Source organism: Vidua macroura, chromosome 7 (genome assembly GCF_024509145.1).
Source record: "Vidua macroura isolate BioBank_ID:100142 chromosome 7, ASM2450914v1, whole genome shotgun sequence".
Taxonomy (NCBI): domain Eukaryota; kingdom Metazoa; phylum Chordata; class Aves; order Passeriformes; family Viduidae; genus Vidua; species Vidua macroura.
In genome coordinates this window covers 2,501,483-2,520,618 of record NC_071577.1, presented here as the reverse complement: position 1 = coordinate 2,520,618, position 19,136 = coordinate 2,501,483, and the positions used below count along the sequence as shown (strand labels likewise).

At 52.3% G+C, this 19,136-nt stretch overlaps 1 protein-coding gene across 1 annotated transcript; it reads right to left on the bottom strand.

Moving 5' to 3' along the window:
- Positions 1–12,430: 12,430 nt before the first annotated feature.
- Positions 12,431–18,919, bottom strand: LOC128809951 (uncharacterized; the record flags this gene model as incomplete). Its single annotated transcript, XM_053982383.1, is given in 13 exon segments — positions 12,431–12,529; positions 12,531–13,474; positions 13,477–14,146; positions 14,149–14,299; positions 14,677–14,716; positions 14,719–14,817; positions 15,102–15,211; positions 15,530–15,714; positions 15,716–15,730; positions 15,870–16,012; positions 16,115–16,214; positions 16,465–16,554; positions 18,797–18,919. Coding segments are annotated over 13 exon segments (2,703 nt in total), but the record flags the coding sequence as incomplete, so codon positions are not given.
- Between the last annotated feature and the right edge of the window lie 217 nt (positions 18,920–19,136).

Below are 19,136 nucleotides of genomic sequence, written 5' to 3'. Positions count from 1 at the left end.
CTAGATACAGTAAAAGTACTCCCACCCTCTCCAAAGCTTCCTTGTCTCTGATTATCTGATCTACTTCTCCTACTGGTCTCTCACACTTTGCACTTGAAACAGGAATTAGAAGTGGAAACCACGGCAACGGGAAGGGTTCTTTCTCTATTTTCTACCAAGCATACCTTGGATAACTGATCAGCAACCATCTGACAGCACAACCCAAGGGAGAAATGGCCAAACTCTTCTCAGCTGAATTAAAATAACAGCAAATGAATAATTTGGATTGTATTTAGAAAGTCACAAGAGCAGTGTCATTTTCTCTCTCCGACTTCCTTGTTTCCACCCGGCTCTCTTTTCCCGGGGCGCTGGCCAGGGGCTTCCAGGAGCGGTCAGAGAGAAGCAACAACCAACTTTGGGGTTCATTTGATACAGACAGAGCTATTTCAAGAGCACGTCCATGACCAGGATAAAGAGACTCAAGAGATTGGACACTTGTTGTGCAGTCCGAAGTAGGTTGTATTTGCTCGAACGCCGCACATACAAGTGACCCCGGTCTGGGGTTGGCTTACTGTTTTTATAGGGGAAAGTGAGAGATAAGGTGAAACCAATAGAGCAATGCCCATTATGAATACATTACAGGTAAAATCCAATGGGAATAGCTTCAGGGGGAATGGTAAATACACGTAAAAATACAGAATAGAAACTCCAACTTTAGGTTTAGGAAACAGAAAGTCCAATCTCCAAATTCACAAAGCTTTCTGCTCCATTTGTGTAGCCACGCACCACCACATCTCCCTCTTTTTTGTTTAATAAAATGAACAGAGCTTTGGGGGAAGGAGAAACTGCAGCTATTAAACTGCAGTGCCTACCTGTTTGCCATTCTCCCACCATTCTCTTCCCATGGTGGCAGCAGCAACGACAGGTGCGGAGGCTGCAAACTTGGAGGAAGCAATGCTAGAAATGATTCGCTTAAGAATCCCAAATGATAGCAGAACTAAAAAAATTGCAACTACAAAATAACAAATGTCCTTAAGAAGGGACAACACCCACCCAGAGAGATCCCAGCCTTTAAACATGCCCTTGACCCAGTCCTCATTCTCCTGCTTCACGCTCCCAATGAGGTTTCTCATTTCCCGGATGGATGATTGAACACTTTGGCCTTTTGATGACAAATCAAAGCAACACAATCCCTCAAATTCTTTGCATCCATGCCCATGTGCCAACAGCAGGAAATCCATAGCTGCCCTGTTTTGCAGGGTAGCCTTCCTGGTAATTTCCTCGTCTGCCAGGAGATCACTCAAAGCTGCCGATGTCAAACTTGCCTGCTTTGTCACCCAGCATTCTAAATTGCCTAATTCACTCAATGCTTTGGCTGCCGCTACCCATGGTAAAAACACAGAGACGGCAACCCTTTTTGATTCTGCTCAATGGTAAATTTCGGCGTCACAGTGTTCATCAAATTGACTTGCACTCCGTTTAGTAATTTTTGTTTCACTTTTTGCTTGCCCAATTGGAATTTGAGTCATGTTGGGGGAAGCAAGGGAAAGATGCCCCAGAGTGCATGGACCTCCAATAAGATGAGAAGGGATTCCTGGATATGCTCTATCCCCACAGATGAAAAACATTCCCTTTTCCAGCTTGTGGGGATAGAAATCTGCGGTGCTAGGGATCTCCAAAACAGCAACAGCTGTGCACCATTGGCCTGCTCTGAATTCTATCTTGTATTGTCTGACCTCTGCATATAGGTTTATTTCTTTATCTGGTGAAAAATTAAATTGAACGCAAAATTCAGCTTTTGTGGAGCCCAGTAGTTCTAATTCCTGGGGCTCCCCATCAGCAGCGGGCAGGTCTAGAGCAAACTTTTGCCACAGGAGCAGGGGATTCTGAACAGGTATTTTAACATGTTCTACGACTCCCTGGTGCCTGTAGAACTCTGCCCAGATATTAGGTGGATTGTTTTCATTTAACTCTGTTTGCAAATGGATCAAGGACTTTGGAAATTCTTGCCCCTTACTCGGAATCCCTACCAGGCATATGGGCATTGGATTTTCTGCTGAGGCAGAAGCTAAACACAGGTGTTCTTGTTTCAAGGCTTGGGCAAGGGTGACCCACACATTTTTCCGTGTCTGAGGGACGATCCACGCGTCCCCTGTGGACAGGTAGAAGGTCATTTTCTGGAGCCAAATGGGGAGCAGGAAGGTAGAAACTGACATCCTGCTAGTCTGAAAGAAAAATGAAATCATACAACAGGGTAAACTAACTATAAAAGGTTCTGCCAGTATAAAGGAAAAACAGGAATTAGGGTTCTCTTCCTCCCATGCGGCGTTTCCTGTTTGACGCAACTGCGTCATCTGTGGGGTCTCCAACAACCCCCTGACCCACCCCATTTGTATCATCATGCGGGGTGGATCCGCGCTCCCCAATTAGTTTTTTTTCTGGTTGGAGAATTCTCCCTCCACCTCCCTCCCCCCGTGAGGAAGTGCTGTCCCCCGAAAGGGGCACTGGCTGATGAGATGGCCTTCCTCATTGCAGTAAAAACACCTGCGTTTGGGAGGAGGAGAACTCGATGTTGGAGTTTTTGGGGTTGCTGATGTCAGAGCAACCACTTTTTCCTGAGGATTTTTCACCAAGTCCTCTGCCATCAGGGTGGTTTTTCTTGTGCACTCCTTGATGAGCCGATCCAGCGTTGGAGGAGGAGACGCTGGAAGAGCCATGATGACTCGCCGACAGGCCTCATTTGTATTTGTGGTAATAATTTCTAACATGATTTCGTCTCGTGCTTCTTGCCCTTCCACCTTTTTCTCGACCGTGTCTCTCACTCAATCAACAAAATCCATGAATGGCTCTGAAACAGATTGCTTGAGTGCGATATAAGGTATTATAGGTTCCTTTGAGGGCATACTAAGAAATGCTTGTTCTGCTGCGTCTTTTGTGAGATCTAACACTGGCTTTGGAATCTCGGCTGCTTGCTTTTGGGATTGGTTCCAATCCCCCTCACCCACAAGGTGTTTTGGAAGCCAACCCGCTTCCAAAAACCCTTTTCCCTCACATCCTGAGCTGAGACGTTTGGAAATCTTAAAACCAACCACTTAATAAACTTTTTCACAAAACTCTTAGAAAAACTTTCTCCTGACTCTGTCAGGGCTCCTTTTACTTGGTTATAAATCTCTTTCTGCTGTGTGGACAATTTCCCACCCATTCTGCCCACCAGCAAGCCTCACCCACCTGCTGCCAGAAAAAAACAAAGAAAAAAACCTGAAAAGGTCTAAAAACCGATGGCGGCACCCCGCACGCTGCGCACCCACATGCCCTTTCCCTCCACAGGGACAGGGGTGCCTCTACCAAGTAAGATTTCCCTAGCCGGGTCCTTCCCATGCTAGAACTGAAACTTACCACACCGCCGACTCTTAGAAAACAAAAAACAGCAGCGGTTCCTGGTCTGAAGCCGTCTTTCAGGGTGTGCGGAAGTTGCGTCTACTCCCTGCTGAAAACGGAAGCGGACAGAAACCGGAACAGTTTCTCAGCAGCAATAGAGCTGCGGAGCTGCATGAAAGGGGGCGAGAACCCCTTCACAGATGCCGTGGTCCAAGGGCTTTTTCCCACCGGGCAGACTCTGGCGCTGACGGCTCAGCAGTGGCGGCGTCAGCGGCTGTGTCTCCCGCGGTGACGGCTGTGGAAAACAGCATCTGGAAAAGCCCCAAACCGGAGCGCTATCTGCCATGCCCTAAAAACAGCTGCTGTATCAGAGCCACACATTGTGGCGACACTTGTCGCTTTCTCTATCCGACTTCCTTGTTTCCGCCCGGCTCCTTTTTCCAGGGGCGTTGGCCAGGCGCTGCCGGGAGCAGTCAGAGAGAAGCAACAACCAACTTTGGGGTTCATTTGATACAGACAGAGCTATTTCAAGAGCACGTCCATGACCGGGATAAAGAGACTCAAGAGATTGGACACTTGTTGCGCAGTCCGAAGTAGGTTGCATTTGCTCGAACGCCGCACATACAAGTGACCCCGGTCTGGGGTTGGTTTACTGTTTTTATAGGGGAAAGTGAGAGATAAGGTGAAACCAATAGAGCAATGTCCAGTATGAATACATTACAGGTAAAATCCATGGGAATAGCTTCAGGGGGAATGGTAAATACACGTAAAAGTACAGAATAGAAATACCAACTTTAGGTTTAGGAAACAGAAAATCCAAACTCCAAATTCACAAAGCTTTCTGCTCCGTTTGCGTAGCCAGGCACCACCACAGTGGAGTTGCAGATCTTGCTGAGCACCCTGGAGCCCCTGGAATTTGGAAGAGCCAACCTGAGGATGAACCCAGCTGTGAGGGATTCCATGGCAAGCATCCACGGAGGTCAAAGGAGCTTGGAATGCTGGAAGTTTTCAAGAGCAGCTTCTTGAAAGCTCAGCAGTGCTCCATCCCTGCACAGGATGAGGAAGAGGACAGAATCAGCGACCATCCAGGCTTAACAGGCGGCTTTGGGTGTGCCTAAGAGCAAATGCAGCAGCAGCGCGGGGCCCGAGACTCGGACGTGCGACCGTGCCAGTGCCCGGAGCGCTGTCAGGCAGTGCCGGGATCCCGGGTGTGGTTCTGGTCCCCACAGGTGAGGAATGGCAGCCCCAGGCTCAGAGCCAGTCAGAAAGCCAACCAAGTGAGCCCACAGGGAGGGCACCCTTCCCGTTTCTCTTGGGCATGGCCGCAAAACAGCCCCTGCTGCTTCTTCCTCCGCCTGTGTTTGGGGTGTGCTGCTGGCAGAGGCAGCCAGGTTGTGCTCTGCCTTCCAAAGCCTGTTGGGAGCAGGCATGAAAAGCGCTGCGTGCAGAGCGGAGAGTCCTGGAAGGTGCTGGCAAGAGCGTCCTGCGGGAACAGGGCTCTGGTCTGTGGCCGGGAACAGCCTGGTTTTGGTGCCATGAACGCAGGCAGGAGTTGAGGCAGGTGAAGAGGCAGCGGGCAGCTTGTGTTGGTAGAGGGCCGGGGGCTGCACCTCTGAACCTCCACCTGGAAACGCACTTGGGGGAATACGAGCTAGAGCTGGAGTGCCTGTCCCGAAAGGACCTGAACTCCTTCAGCCTTGCCACCGTTTCTTAAAGGGTGTGTTGGTGTTCCCCAGAAAAGCTGCACATTTAAGGAAACGCCTTTGGAAGAAAGGGGCTTGCTTCTCAAGGAAGTGCTTCCCCAGGGAGCTCCCAGTGAGGCAGCTGCAAGTGTCCCCCTTTGGCTCTCTGTGCCCCTTTCAGTCCTTGAAGGCCCATTGCACTTGGCAGAGGGGCAGGAAGAAGGCTGTGAAGAGCAGCATTGGCATCCACCTGGAGCTGCAGAGAACAACCCAAGCACCTGCTGTAATGAACAGTTTCCACATGTTCCCGAGAGACACGGGCAGGGCCTTCCTAGTTCCCATGGCAACACTAAAAAAACTACTAACTCTAGCTAAGTACCGATATTGAAATGCTAATTAGCTAATTGCTCTGTTTGTTTTCTCTAAACTACCTGGAGATAACTGGCCTCCCACCCCTCCACGCTGCCATTCTGGGACTAACATGCAAATAAAAACCCCTTAGAATCATGGGAGTATTTTTAAGAGATAAAAAGGACTATAAATCAAAAACTGAACACAGTAGAGGAGTCTAGACAAATGCCCTAGCTGAGGAAGAGGGAAACACATCCCCTGATTGACTTTTACCCGTCGCCATCACCTAAGAAAGAATAGACTAGGTTAGGCTGTGAGAAGCAGGGAGAGAGAAAGGCAGAGAGAGAGCCCTGGTGCTGCCACCACGGAAGAAGCGGGGACAACTGTTATTCTGGACTTCAGCAACAGACTCTGCATGCCACGCCTCCTCACCCTCTGGCCACCGGTGTGCTACAAGGAAAGAAGAAGGGACAGCTGCTGCTCTGGACTTCAGTGACAGACTCTGCATGCCTCCTTCCTTTCGGCCACCTGGGAAAAGCTACGACTGCGGGGGCGAGCTCTGCGTCGAGCCCCCTGCCCAGCTGATCTTTTTAATAAAGAGCTGAACATTTAATAAAGGCATTAGCCCTGTTCATTTCAATTGCCGGCTCGTCCGGGATAGCCACGCCCAAAGAGGACCCCCGGACAGCTGGACAGCTCAACCACCTGCTTCGAGAGACCCTCGGGAGTCACTGGCTACCTTCGGACCCTAGGATCAGTGTGAGACGAGCAACACAGAGGAGCGTCGGATTGGTAAGAAAAACCGGGAGACGAGCGAATGAGTAAGTGAGTGAGACGGGGGCCGGCAGCTCGGACCCCCGAAGTGAGAGGGACCCGCTAGTACCGTGTTTCCAGACTCCTGCGAAGGGGCTGGCCGGGAACGGGGGGAAGCGAGTGGAATGCAGGAGCGACTAAGGCGTCTCCTTAGAAGTAAAGCAGGCCCTCCTCCGAGCGTGTGGAGGTCCCCTAGGGGCAAAGTAAGTCCCTGGCAATCAGGGCAAGGGGAATGCCCCCAGCAGGGCAGGTGGGATGTGGAGGTCCTAGAGGGCATGTCCCTGGCAGGCAGGATGGGATAGGATGGCAGGTGGGATGTCCCTGGCAGGTAGGGCAGGATGTCCTAGCAGACAGGAGTGGCATGTCCCCGGCAGGCAGAGGGCACGTCCCCACCGGGCAGGGGGCGTGTCCCCGCCAGGCAGAAGGTATGTCCCTACCAGGCAGGACAGGATAACAGGGCAGGTAGGATGTCCATGGCAGGCATGGACGGAGGTCCCCGGCATAGCAGGTAGGGGAATGTCTCTGGAAGGCAGGGCAGGATGTCCCTGTCAGAGCAGGCATGAACCCAAGTAAGCAGAAAGGCAGGAAGGCAAGCAAGCTAAGCCTAGCAGGAGAGTCAGGCAAGGGAGCTTAGCTGGAGTTCGAGTGTAAGGCTCGGCAGGACGTTCAACCTTACCTCGGCAGGGAGACCAAGCTTCCCAAACCTAGTAGGAGAGTCAGGCAAGGGGGCTTGGCCGGAGTTCGAGTGTAAGGCTCGGCAGGACGTTCGACCTTACCTCGGCAGGGAGACCAAGCTTCCCAAGCCTAGTAAGAAGGTTAGGCAAAAGGCCAAGTAAGAGTTTGGGCGGGACTTAGCAGGGGTCCAAGCCTAGAAAGTCCATCAAGAAGTTCAAAACTTAGGCCAAGGAGAAAAAGAACAGAAGACAATAGATGGAAGTGTGACTAGTGATTGTCCTGGCCAAGAGACAATGTAAAGTGCCAAGAGGGTAGGACCAAGAGTGGGAATTTAGTTAAAAGAGATTAAGTTTAGTCAAGTGATTCAAAAGACTAAGTTGGGAGAGGCCTGATGAGCTTTAGCTGCCTGTCAGTATATTCCATTTTAGATAGAAGCACCATTTAAGGTATATATATATTTTTTTTGGTTTTGAGGCCTGAAAATGGGAAGAGGTTATAGTAAAGGAGCAAATCCTTCCAAAGCAAAGAGAATTCCCCCTAACAGCCCCTTGGGGCAACTGTTAGACTAATGGGATTCTCGGGAGACCATGAAGGGTCTCAACAAGAGTAAGATGATACATTACAGTATAGAAGTATGGCCGAAGTTAGAATTACAGGGAGAGTGGCCGTGGTATGGAACCCAAGATCAGTGGATGTGTAATCAGTTAAACCAGCACCTAAAAAACCCGAGAGGACCTTGATATAGAACAACTATCTTATGCAGCTTGCTGGCTGGAGAATTCTATAAATAATGAGACTGAGAATATGCAAATTATAAAGAAATAGAGAGGAAGACAAAGAGAATAGAGAGGGGGAGACTAGAAAAATAAAGGAATGGGACGCCCTCGATTGCCTGCCCCCTTCTGCTCCAGTTTCCCCAGTTGGTCCTTCAGCCCCTCCTATTGAGTCCCTGATTCCTTTCCCCCGTTTTCCCACCTCTGTTTCATCGTCCCTTCCTTAGTTTCCTCAACCATCTCCCCAACTCCCTCTTCCCCTTCTCCAGCCGGAGTTTCCTTGCCTCCTCCCACTTGGGAGCTGAGGCCACCCTTGCCCAGGGTTGGTTCGCCACCTGGCATGCCCCCTGGCCTCCAGTGTCTGTCTCCACTACTATTTCCCTGCCTGGTGTCTTAGAAAAAGGGCCGTATTGTAGCACCCAATCCAAAGCACCAAGGGTGGAGGGTCTCTTTCCCCTTAGAGGGGTTCCTATGGGTAGAGCAGCTGGGGGAGTTAGGTTTGTGGATGCACCTTTGGCAGCTTCCAAAGTCCGGGGATTTGGGAAAGAGCTAAGAAATTTAGTGGAAGTCCCTGTTGGAATATCTAGCCAGTTGGACCAATTTCTAGGGCTGAGTATTTGTACCTGGGGAGACCTGAGCTATTCTAAGCATTGTTCTCTCCGAGAGAGGTCCAGATGATCCGAGTGGCAGGGGTGAAGATATGGGAAAGAGAGGGTGGACTGGGGCCCCCAGGGAACCAGGGGATGCCCTTAGTAGACCCCAACTGGAGTCCCAGCCAACAAGAAGGTAGGCAAAACATGAGAGACTATAGGGCCCTCATGATAAGAGGGATGAAAGAGTATCCCTAGGGGAAGCAACACGAAATTGGCCTTTGATGGTACTCAGGAGAAGGATGAGACCCCGGCAATTTGGCTTAACCGACTAAAACGAAATTTCCAGTTGTATTCAAATATAGACCCAGATAGCCCAGAGGGTCAAGTCCTCTTAAAGGTCTAGTTTGTCACCAAATCCTGGCCCGATATTAGACAAAAACTAGAAAAGATAGAGGACTGGCAAGAAAAGAACATGAATGAGTTGCTCAAAGAAGCCCATAGAATGTATTTAAGTGGGAAAGATAAAAAAAGCCAATAGCCTACCTCTCAAAACTACTAGACCCAGTAGCCAGAGGATGGCCAACTTGCCTGCAAGTAATCGCAGCAGCAGCAGCTATCCTGATAAAAGAAGCCCGAAAGTTGACCCTGCAAGGGAAAATTAAAGTACAAACATTTACTAGTGATCGTGGATCACCTCACTCACTGGGTGGAGGCTTTCCCAACCAAAAAGGAAACTGCGCAGGAAGTTGCAAGAATAATCTTAGAAAACATCATACCACGATATGGGCTAGTCAATGACATTGACTTGGACCAAGGTCCACATTTTGTCGCTCAAACTTTACATCAAGTAACAAAAGCCCTGGGGGTATGGTGGAGATTGCACACCCCATGGCATCCTCAAAGCTCTAGAAGAGTGAAAAGGATGAATAGAACTCTTAAAAATGTGTTAACTAAATTAATTGAAGAAACAAAGATGAATTGGCTCAGGTGTTTACCTCTCGCTCTCTTGCGCATCAGAACCAGACCTCAGTCTGACATAGGGGTCTCTCCCTATGAAATAATGTTTAGACTCCCTTTTTTTTTAATCACCCCTTTCAGTACAGCAGCTTACCTGGAAGGGGAGGCAGCAACTCAGAAATATTTAGAGGTCATAGGAAAATCCCTAGAAGGCCTCCGAAAGAAGGGGTATCTCTCCCAAACTTCCCCTCTGGACGCCAATGCCCACAACATCAGTCCTGGGGATTGGGTGTTGATAAAGTCCTGGAACACTACCACTCCATTAACCCCCAAATTCGAAGGACCTTTCCAGGTACTACTCACTACACACACTGCGGTGCGGACCCAAGAAAAAGGCTGGACCCACGTCACCAGAGTTAAAGGACCAGTGCCACCCCCAGACGCCAGACCAGACCCAACAGTGTTACCCGCCTCCTCTTGTGCATGGACAGTAATGAAGAAACCAGAGGACTTAAAATTAACTTTAAAGAAGACTTGCTAGAGGCTGATATACAGTAAGGTGTTAATAACTGTTTCTGAGTTAAAGTACCATAGTAAAGGTTTAAGTACTTGGTAATTGTTTAATAAGACTAAGTGTCCTTTAGCCAAAGGAGTTAACTGAAAAAAAATTTAATTAGAATATTATTAAGTCTTACTTGGTTTCTAAAGGCCACGAGAATTACCATCAGACATGAGTAAAAGCATACAAAAGCCAAAAGAAGTTAGCCCTCAAAAGCCAAAGACTGTAAGTTGATGCGGGCTTAAGCCCGATCAAAGAAATAGAGGAGGGATTTGTAATGAACAGTTTCCACGTGTTCCTGAGAGACGCGGGCAGGGCCTTCCTAGTTCCCATGGCAACACTAAAAAAAACTACTAACTCTAGCTAAGTACCGATATTGAAATGCTAATTAGCTAATTGCTCTGTTTGTTTTCTCTAAACTACCTGGAGATAACTGGCCTCCCACCCCTCCACGCTGCCATTCTGGGACTAACATGCAAATAAAAACCCCATAGGATCGTGGGAGCATTTTTAGGAGATAAAAAGGACTATAAATCAAAAACTGAACACAGTAGAGGAGTCTAGACGAATGCCCTAGCTGAGGAAGAGGGAAACACATCCCCTGATTGACTTTTACCCGTTGCCATCACCTAAGAAAGAAGACTGTATTAGGCTCTGAGAAGCAGGGCGACAGAGACAGAGAGCCCTGGTGCTGCCACCATGGAAGGAGCGAGGACAGCTGTTGCTCTGGACTTCAGCAACAGACTCTGCATGCCACGCCTCCTCACCCTCTGGCCACCGGTGTGCTACAAGGAAAGAAGAAGGGACAGCTGCTGCTCTGGACTTCAGTGACAGACTCTGCACGCCTCCTTCCTTTCGGCCGCCTGGGAAAGCTACGACTGCAGGGGCGAGCTCTGCGTCGAGCCCCCTGCCCAGCTGATCTTTTTAATAAAGAGCTGAACATTTAATAAAGGCATTAGCCCTGTTCATTTCACCGGACAGCTCTTTTCCCCTCAGCACCATCCAGCTGCCACCAGCAGCACAAAGAAATCATGGAGCAGAAATGAGATGCTGCCACCAGAACAGACTTTATCTGTACAGCCACGAGGTACAAGAGATCAGACACCAGTGACAGAGCACAGGGAGGTCTGTCACGGCCCCAAGCAACAGTGTCCCCAACCCAAGGCCCACCTCTTGCAACACTGGGAGCCCCTGGTACGCCCCCAGCAGCATTTCACAGTCACCAGCATGAGAGGCTAGTGAGCAGAGTCCATCCTGCCGCTTTTTGGATCTGGATCATGGCCAGTCAACTCCCTGCCCGACCTAGGTGCTCCTCGAAGCCACCTTAGAGTGGTCCAGCACGTTTCAGCATTGCTCTGCTCCCAGCCTGCAGAGAGGAGCTTGACCTTTCCCAGGCCCCATGAGCGGAGGCAAGGCTGGGCATGAAGGAAGAGACCCAGGGAGATGAGGCCACTCTACACCGGGACATGTGGGCTTGCTGCTGGCCCTGTGCTGATTGCCTGATTTAATTTGATCTGCAAATGCTTAACACTGGTGTGCGAGGCAGATGTGATGCTCAGGCTGATGGGTGCATGAGGGGAAGGTGTGAATGTCCCCAAGAACTCTGACCTCTCTAACCCAATGTTGCAAGTCAGTGTGGTCTCAAATCATCCCCACCCTCCCCCCCCAAAAAAAAAATCATTGCTTTTTTTTTGTGGATTTCCCTGATGGATCTGCAAGACTTTGTTCTCATGGTGGGGAAAAACCAATTCATTCAAATCTTAGGTTACGTATCTAGAAAAGGAAGAGAATTCAACAAAGTGGTTGTTCTGGGCTGCAGAACAATGGTTTGAAGGGCACCAAGTGGGTCTGAAGTGGAGAGGCAGCCAGTGGTCACTGCATCCCTCCCTGCCTTTCCTTCTCACTGCTTTGGCAAAACCACAGGGGGAAGCCCCACTCTTCTCTGTCCCATGGCACTGTGGAGCAGAGAAGAGGACAACAAGGACAAGCCAGTGACAAACCCAAGGGGAGCTTGGCTGGACCTTCCCCACCCTGCATCCCAGAAAAGTCACAGTGCCTGGTACCCACCTCTCCCAAACTCCCCTGGGAGGCTGCTGGAGAGCCCAAATCCCCAGGATGCCTCCACTCCCACCAACTCCACCTCTCACTGAGACCCTTCAATGCTGCTGAGCTTCTTGAAGTGCTTGGTAACATCTTTTCCAAAGGATTTGGATGATCTCTGGAGGAGATGGAGAGCACAGGAGGAAAAGAGGCTCAGGCTGGCAGAGATGATGCAGGGGACTAAACAGCAACATGACAAGGGTGGTCCAACACAGGAGACGAGAAGAGCACGCTGTTTTGTTGAGAAACAGCAGTTCAGTGCTACCTGCCTCTGAGGCAGCAGCTCCATCTGCAAGAGGCTGCCCCAAGCACACGGATGTGCCAGCAAGCAATGTTCTTCCTTGGAGCCCAGAAGCCCACAAGCCTCCCCAGAGGCACAGCTGCATCTCCCTGAAAGACTTCTTATGGAACAAAAAGTCCAAACCACTTCATCTTAGACTGCCTGAAAGCACTGGAAGACAAAATCCCGAGAGACCAGGGAGCATGGGACGCACCTGGCGGGTACCAGAAGAGCTCACAGCTGCTGGTGGCTTTTCAAGACAGGGCTCCTGGTTCACATGGAGCCCCAAACCAGGCTGCCCACAAAGGATGGTGTGGCTGCACCCCTGGCAGACCTCCACAGGAGCCGGACACCCCTCAGGTTCTGCAGCCCTCGCACCTCACCTTGAGCCTGGATCTCACAGGTACCGAGGGGCTGCCCAGCTGAGAAGGGAACTGATGGGCAGCCAGGACCCTGCCCGGAGCACAGGGGTGCTCCTGCACCCACCTTCACAGGGAGAGCTGCTGAGCACCTTGAAACCGAGCCCGGTGAGGAGGAAGGTGCTCCAGGGTGGTTCTCAGCAGGGCAAAGCAAAGTGCCTGGCTGCTGGGGAAGGGATACTTTAGCAGCATCCCTCAGGAAGTTGCTCTCATGCCTAAAAAGGCTGTTTCCATAGTGGCACTTGGACAGCACAACGCAGTCCATCTCGTGGGTGCTGGGATCCATGCTGGAGTTCAGCAGGAGTCCGCTGTGGTGCACTGGCCCTGCCCCATGGCTCCTCTGAGGAGCTGCCCCAGCCTGTGGGAGCCACAGCTGTGAGAACCCCTTGTCCTCTCGGAGCACTGCCTGCTCCCCCTCCCAGGAAAAGCTGGGGTCTATGTGGGCTACCAGGGGCTGTTTGGGGAAGCCGCCATGCCCTGGCAGCCTTCTGGCTTCTAAGGGTGCAGGGAGAGCAGCCTCCACATCATCGAGCTTCCCATCCCCAGAGAACAGGGACTGATGCAAACCCTGGACAGGGCAAGGAAAAGACTGGGAGGGGGGTGGCCACCACAGCCCAGCCCCCGGGGAATTCTCAGGACTGCCACCTGGCAGAGTCTGGGACTCCACGTATGCTCCTGCAGCTTCCAGCTGTTTTGGAACTATGGCCAGCAAAGCCTCCGATGGGCAACTGACTGGGTTTGCCTGGAGGAGTTTATTGTGCCACAGAGTCACCAACGTGTTTGAGTGCAATGGGGGTGAGCAGCTTGAGCCCACCAGCTGGCACCCAGGCTGGCTCTGAGCAGTAGGAAGAGTGTTATCTACAGGACCAGAGGGGGTAGCTTCTGCCTGAAACGCTTGGTTTGCCAGCTGAAGTCTGCAGAGGATTTGCTGCTGGAGATGGGAACAGCCAGCACAGTCCCTGCCACCGGCCCGGCTGGGTTAAACGGGACCTGCTGCTCTGGCTGGGCAAAGCTGCCCTCAGAGGTAACGGAGGCTACGGAGCCCACGGAGCCCACAGCCCCCTGGCCTCCCCATGTGCCCGCTGCCTGGGGCTGTGCTGGGAATGCTGAACCAGCTGCCCAGCAGCGCTGGAAGTGAGCCATAGCACTGTTTTCCTCATGGCAGTGTGGGAAGTCCAGGCTCTTTCCAACACCCTCCCTGGGGAGCATCTGCTCCATATAGGATGTCACCTTGGTGCCCGGCCTCTGGCCAAGCCCCTGAGCTAGTGGCTCCTCCTCTACCCCCAGGCTGAGCAGATCCTCCTCCCACTGCTGCAGCTCTGTGCTGTCCACCTTTAGGGTCTGGCAGACGTTTCCATCCACCTCACTCTTCTCAAAGAGGGTTTCGATGACCACCAGGAGGGAGTTGCTGTCCTCCTTGGCCCTGCTGACATCCTCCTTCTGAGTCAGCCCATCAGGCTCAGGAATGAGAGCTAGCAGGGAGACCTGAGGCACGTTATCAGCGTGGGAATTGTATACGGATGCATCCTGCTTCATCATGGCCCCAAGGAGAGAGCTGGGGTCTACCAAGCGCTGCTCTGACTTGACTTGGAGTTTGCTTGCACCTGCAACTCCTCCTTGGCTTGGAACGAGTCAAAGAACCCAGGAAGGTCATTCCCACACAAGACTGCTTCCCCTGTGGCAAAGCTGAAAGGCAGCGGCAAGTTTCTCTTCTGGAGATGTTCCTCCCCTTCTTCATTCCTTCGGTGTGGAGGCAAAAAGGGATGGAAACAGCATGAGCAGCTCCTCCAGGCCAGGCAAAACCTCCCTTCTGACAGCAAGAGGGGAACTCACAGCCCTGCCCTGGCTTTTCTAGAGTAAAAGGGGGCTGGACTGGGCTGGCTAAAGAGAGCTCTGGGGAGCCCACAGGGAGGTCTGCATGGCTCAGGGAAGGGCTGCTGCTCTCAGGCAAGAGCATGTCCACAACCACCTCCTCAGAGCTGTTTCACTCACACTACAGGAGGACAAATGCTGCAAAGTGCCAACCTCACCTACCCTTTCCTCCACCTTCATGGCCTCTGTGTGCCTCGGACAGCCCCCCAAGCCCAGAGCAGCTGAAGGGGGCCAGCAATACTCACGACAGGGCTCGCTGGCGGGCGATGATGCAGTCGGGCATCATCGTTTGTACACCAGCCGTGCGTTGGCCTGCACCCACACCCAGCTGCTCCTCTTGGTCAGCAGCCGGAATACCGTCAGCCCGCTCTCCCCTGTCTTCATCACTGGGGCAGGGACACAAAAGAACTGCCACTGACAGAGCTCCTCCACGGAGGCAGACCAATGACACACGCAAGTTGCCACGAAGTTGACTATCACCTCGTGGCCGTGCTACGGGGGCAGGAGATGCAGTGTGCTGTCTCTCTGCCAGCTGCCCAAGCTCATCCAGGAGGAAGAGCCTTTGTCACAGCTACTCCAGCCCCGGGACGGACAGCACCAAGGAGCAATAGTACAGCCAGAGCCTTGAGGGACCCCACAAACACCCCCACAACAGTCCCCCAGCACTCACTTCTCACATGGTGCTCTGCGCAGTGCATCATGTCAGCCGCATGAACAAACTGGTATCCGGACCCTCTTCTGCACAGCTCCACTTCTGTGTATCCCAGGACAACCTTCCTCCTGGAAACAGCACAGGAGTGCAGTGACACCAGGGATGCATCCCCCACAGTTGCACCTCACTGGCCAGACCCCCACTCTGGATGGTGCAACCTCGCCCTGGGCTGAGCTGCATCCTCTGTTCCACAAACCACGCAAACCACAGCAGACAAGAAGTGCTGGTGCCCTGTTAACCTGCTCCCTGTGTTACTGGGGGCCTGCAGTAGAGGGACAAAAACATCAGGCCATGGGAGCTGGGTCAGGTGTTCCTTGTCCCCACCAGATCTAGTTTTCTGTCCAGCACCAGGGATTTTGCCACAGGGAAAGTGAGAGATGCCTTACCGGGAATCACAGGCCATGGGAGTGAAGTCCAGCTTGTGCTTTGTCTGGAAGATCAGTGTTTTGGTCTGGAGCTCCAGGATGGAGAGAGGCTGGAGGAGTGTGGCAATGGCAAAGAGAGCAACTGGGGACTTGTCTGCTGCTGACTTTTGCTGCCCAAGAAGGAACTTCAGGCACCCTGTAATGGTGGTGGAAATTCAAGGCCTTACAGGGATTAGAAAATGTGGGTGTGAAGCAAACAGGGTGGTGGGAACTGGCTGTGCTCTCATCCCTATGGGACACAAGTGACTCTGGGGGAACACTCTGCAGGCACAGGAGGAGCAGAAGGGTGTCCCAGCATTACCAAGAATCCCAAGGAGTTATCCAGCAGGCAGCGGAAGCGGCAGGTGAAGCTCCTCTCCACCAAGGATTGCTTCTCAGCATGGAGGTGCTGGGGGCTGGACGTGGCGCTGCGTCTGGCAAGCAGCGGCTGCTCAGGGGGAAAAGCTGGAAAATCAAAAGGAAGCTTTCCAAACTGTGCTGCACACCCTGAGCTCACGGATCAGAGCTGCTCAAGTGAACCCCTGCAGGGATCACCCTGGCACTCACTGTCAGCAGCATGCAGTGGGGTCCTGTGCAGCTGGCGGCGGAAGACGGCCCTGTCGCCCGCATGGATCATCTCGTACACACTCTGGTAGATGAGATCCGACTGGAATGACAAAACAGAATAGTGTCTGCTCCTGGACAGCCTGGCAGAGGTGTCGGGAGGAGGACATGGCAGAAGGTTTCCCTTCCTGGGCACTAAAGTGCAGGACTGAGTGTAAAGAACAGGCAAACTCCAGCTCCTTCCCCTGCCACAGGAGCTGCTGCCCTTTGGGAAGCTTTGCTCTCCATCTGCACCTCCTTCCCACACCAGGACTGCATCCATCTGTTTCCAGCCAGGAAAACATGGTGCTCACCTGGTGGAAGCCCAAGTAGTCCCGCACGGCAGGGGAGATGTAGAAGATGTAGCCATCTCCAGTTGCGGCGATGGCAAATCCATTGAGTGCCTGAAAGCAAAAGTTCGGTCCAAACTTACTCTGCCCAGCTTCAATCCCGCTGCTGAATGATGAAATCCCCCAGCTGTTTCTTCAGCATCCAGGGACAGGAAGGGACCTTCTTCCTCAACAAGGAGCCCCACAAAGAAGGACAGCACTTGGTAACCATGCAAGATTCTCTTCTGCGGAGTTTCTTCTTCTCAGCACAAGCAATGATCCAAGCTGGACTGACCACTTTCTCCAAACCTCCCATGGAACCCCCTCTCACTGCAGGGCAGCTCCTGCGTCAGGAGGGACCAGATAGGGAGAGGTTTCATGGAGGATCTGGAGTCCTCCTTTCCAGCTGGGAATAGCTCCACTCTCCTAGGGCTGTGCTTTGGACATGACACTTCTTGTGGGTCCCTTCCAGCTCTGCATATTCTATGATTCTGGTGTCCATTTCAGGCTGATTTTCCTCAAAAGCAAAGCACTGCACTAGATAGTAACTCATGCCCCCTGTTCTTCACTGTGATGTGTTTAATTTATTAGTGAATGGAAGGAGAGAAATTAGGGAAAGAACACCCGAAATGGAATCTTAGCGTACAGATCCAGCTTGCTGAGGGACCAGTCCCTTCCCTTTGTGTGCTGTTTGGGAGCCCCCTGAGGGATCCCAAGTCAGAGATTGCTGCAAATCACAGTATATGCTTAAAATGATCTTTGTGGGGAGGAAAAAAAGCCACCAGGCAGCTCAGCGGGGGAGATTTCTGTCGCAGTAACACCTCATAAGCTTTCCAGATGCCTTCAGTCACCCCAGCCTGCCAATGCTCTGATGGTGATGGCTCAACAAATTGCCATCATATGGTCCAAGTCCACAGTCCTGGGGAGTGCTCAGGAGATGCTGGGGCTGGGGCAGTCACGGGCTCCCTCCTGGTATCCAGCTGCTCCTCTGTGACCATCACACTGGCACACAGCTGGGACCATGGGGGACCTCGTGTAGTCCAAGATTCACTGCCAACAGTCACACTGAGCTCCCAGAAGTCACTGCCTCACCCAAATCCCACATGGAGGCTCCTGCTGGGGGTCTGCTCACACTGCCTGCTGCCTGGAGGGCTCTGCAGGAGCAGGGCTGAAGCAACCAAAGCCAGGCTTAAAGAGAGCCAAGCATTCATCTGCTGGTGTTTGGAGAGGTGGGAGAAGAGGACTGAAGGCCCAGAAAGCCTATAGGAGAGCTGGAGAAGGTGGTGAGGCCCTGGCACAGGGTGCCCAGAGAAGCTGTGGTTCCCCTGGATCCCTGGAAGTGACCAAGGCCAGGCTGGATGGGGCTTGGAGCAACCTGGGATAGTGCAAGGTGTCTGTGCCCATGGCAGCTCATCACAAGATGACCTTTAAGGTCCCTTCACACCCAAGCCATTCTGGGATTCTGTGAAAGGCCAGGCATGGGAGATGCCAAGAACACAGAATGATTGAAGGTCTTGCACAGACTCGTCCTGCAGCCCCAGTAAGCATGTTCCTCAGCTGATGTGCCCAGATGCTTGTTCAGCAGTCAGCCTTTCCATGTGACCTTCCATGCCAGGCCCTTCCAGCTGACATTTATAGATGGCAGCCCAAAGCAGCAGCACTGTGGGAGGCTGATTCACCAGGCCCTCGTGCTCCGAGCTTCACTGTCAGCTGTTTCATGAGACACACGTGGCCTTTCTACAAAGCATAGCTCTCATTTCCCACTGGTTTTGTCCACCACTGTTGCCCAACATCCAAGTGCTCTTCTTTTCTCCCCCAAAACCTACAAACTGAAGCTGGGCTTTTCCCATCCTAGGCAGGCTGTGAACTCATCCCTCCAGAGTTCACACAATGCCCCAGGTAAGGCAAGGAGTTCCTGGGGGATGTTTTGTCTCACAGCTCTCAACATTCTCCTCTTGGCCTTTGCTAAAGATAATGAACCAAGCCAGCACCTTGGGAACTACTCAGGGATCAATCCTTACACCACCATATGACATCCCTGAACCTCTTGGTTGGGATGGAGCTTACGTCCATGAGATGTAATATAATCAAAGGGGCAGCAAATTGCTGTGGGATGAGAGGGAATGGTGGGAATGGGGATCTGGACCCATCCCAGCCAGGCAGTGCCACTGGTCTCTGTCCCCAGGAACTCATTGCCTGCAGGAATCACAGTGAAGCAGCTCTGGGCAAGGCAGGGTCTCCTCCCGCTCCACAGATGCGACCACAAGCTCCAGAGCAGCTTGGGGAGACCCCAAATGACCAAGCCACAGCACCATACCTGCAGCAGTAGCTCCCCCTCAGGAAACAGCTCCCTGTCACCCTGCGGCTCTGTCCATCTGTCCCCTCCTGGGGGTCTGGGCTGATCCATGCAGCTGCCAACGTTTGGAGCTGTAGCTGCAAGTGAGAAGGCAAGAAATCAGTGTGGAAGAGGCAAGGCAGGAGCCTCCCACTTCTCCTTCCCACCCCAGGGCTGCTCATGCAGCTACTGGATGCCGTGGACCCAGCGCAGTGTGGAGGAAGGTGTGACCATCAGTGGGAACTGGCACAGAGCCCACTTACAGAGCCATGCCCAGCTTGCCTGAGGCTTCCTCCAAGAGATTCTTTCCCCTGCTTGATCT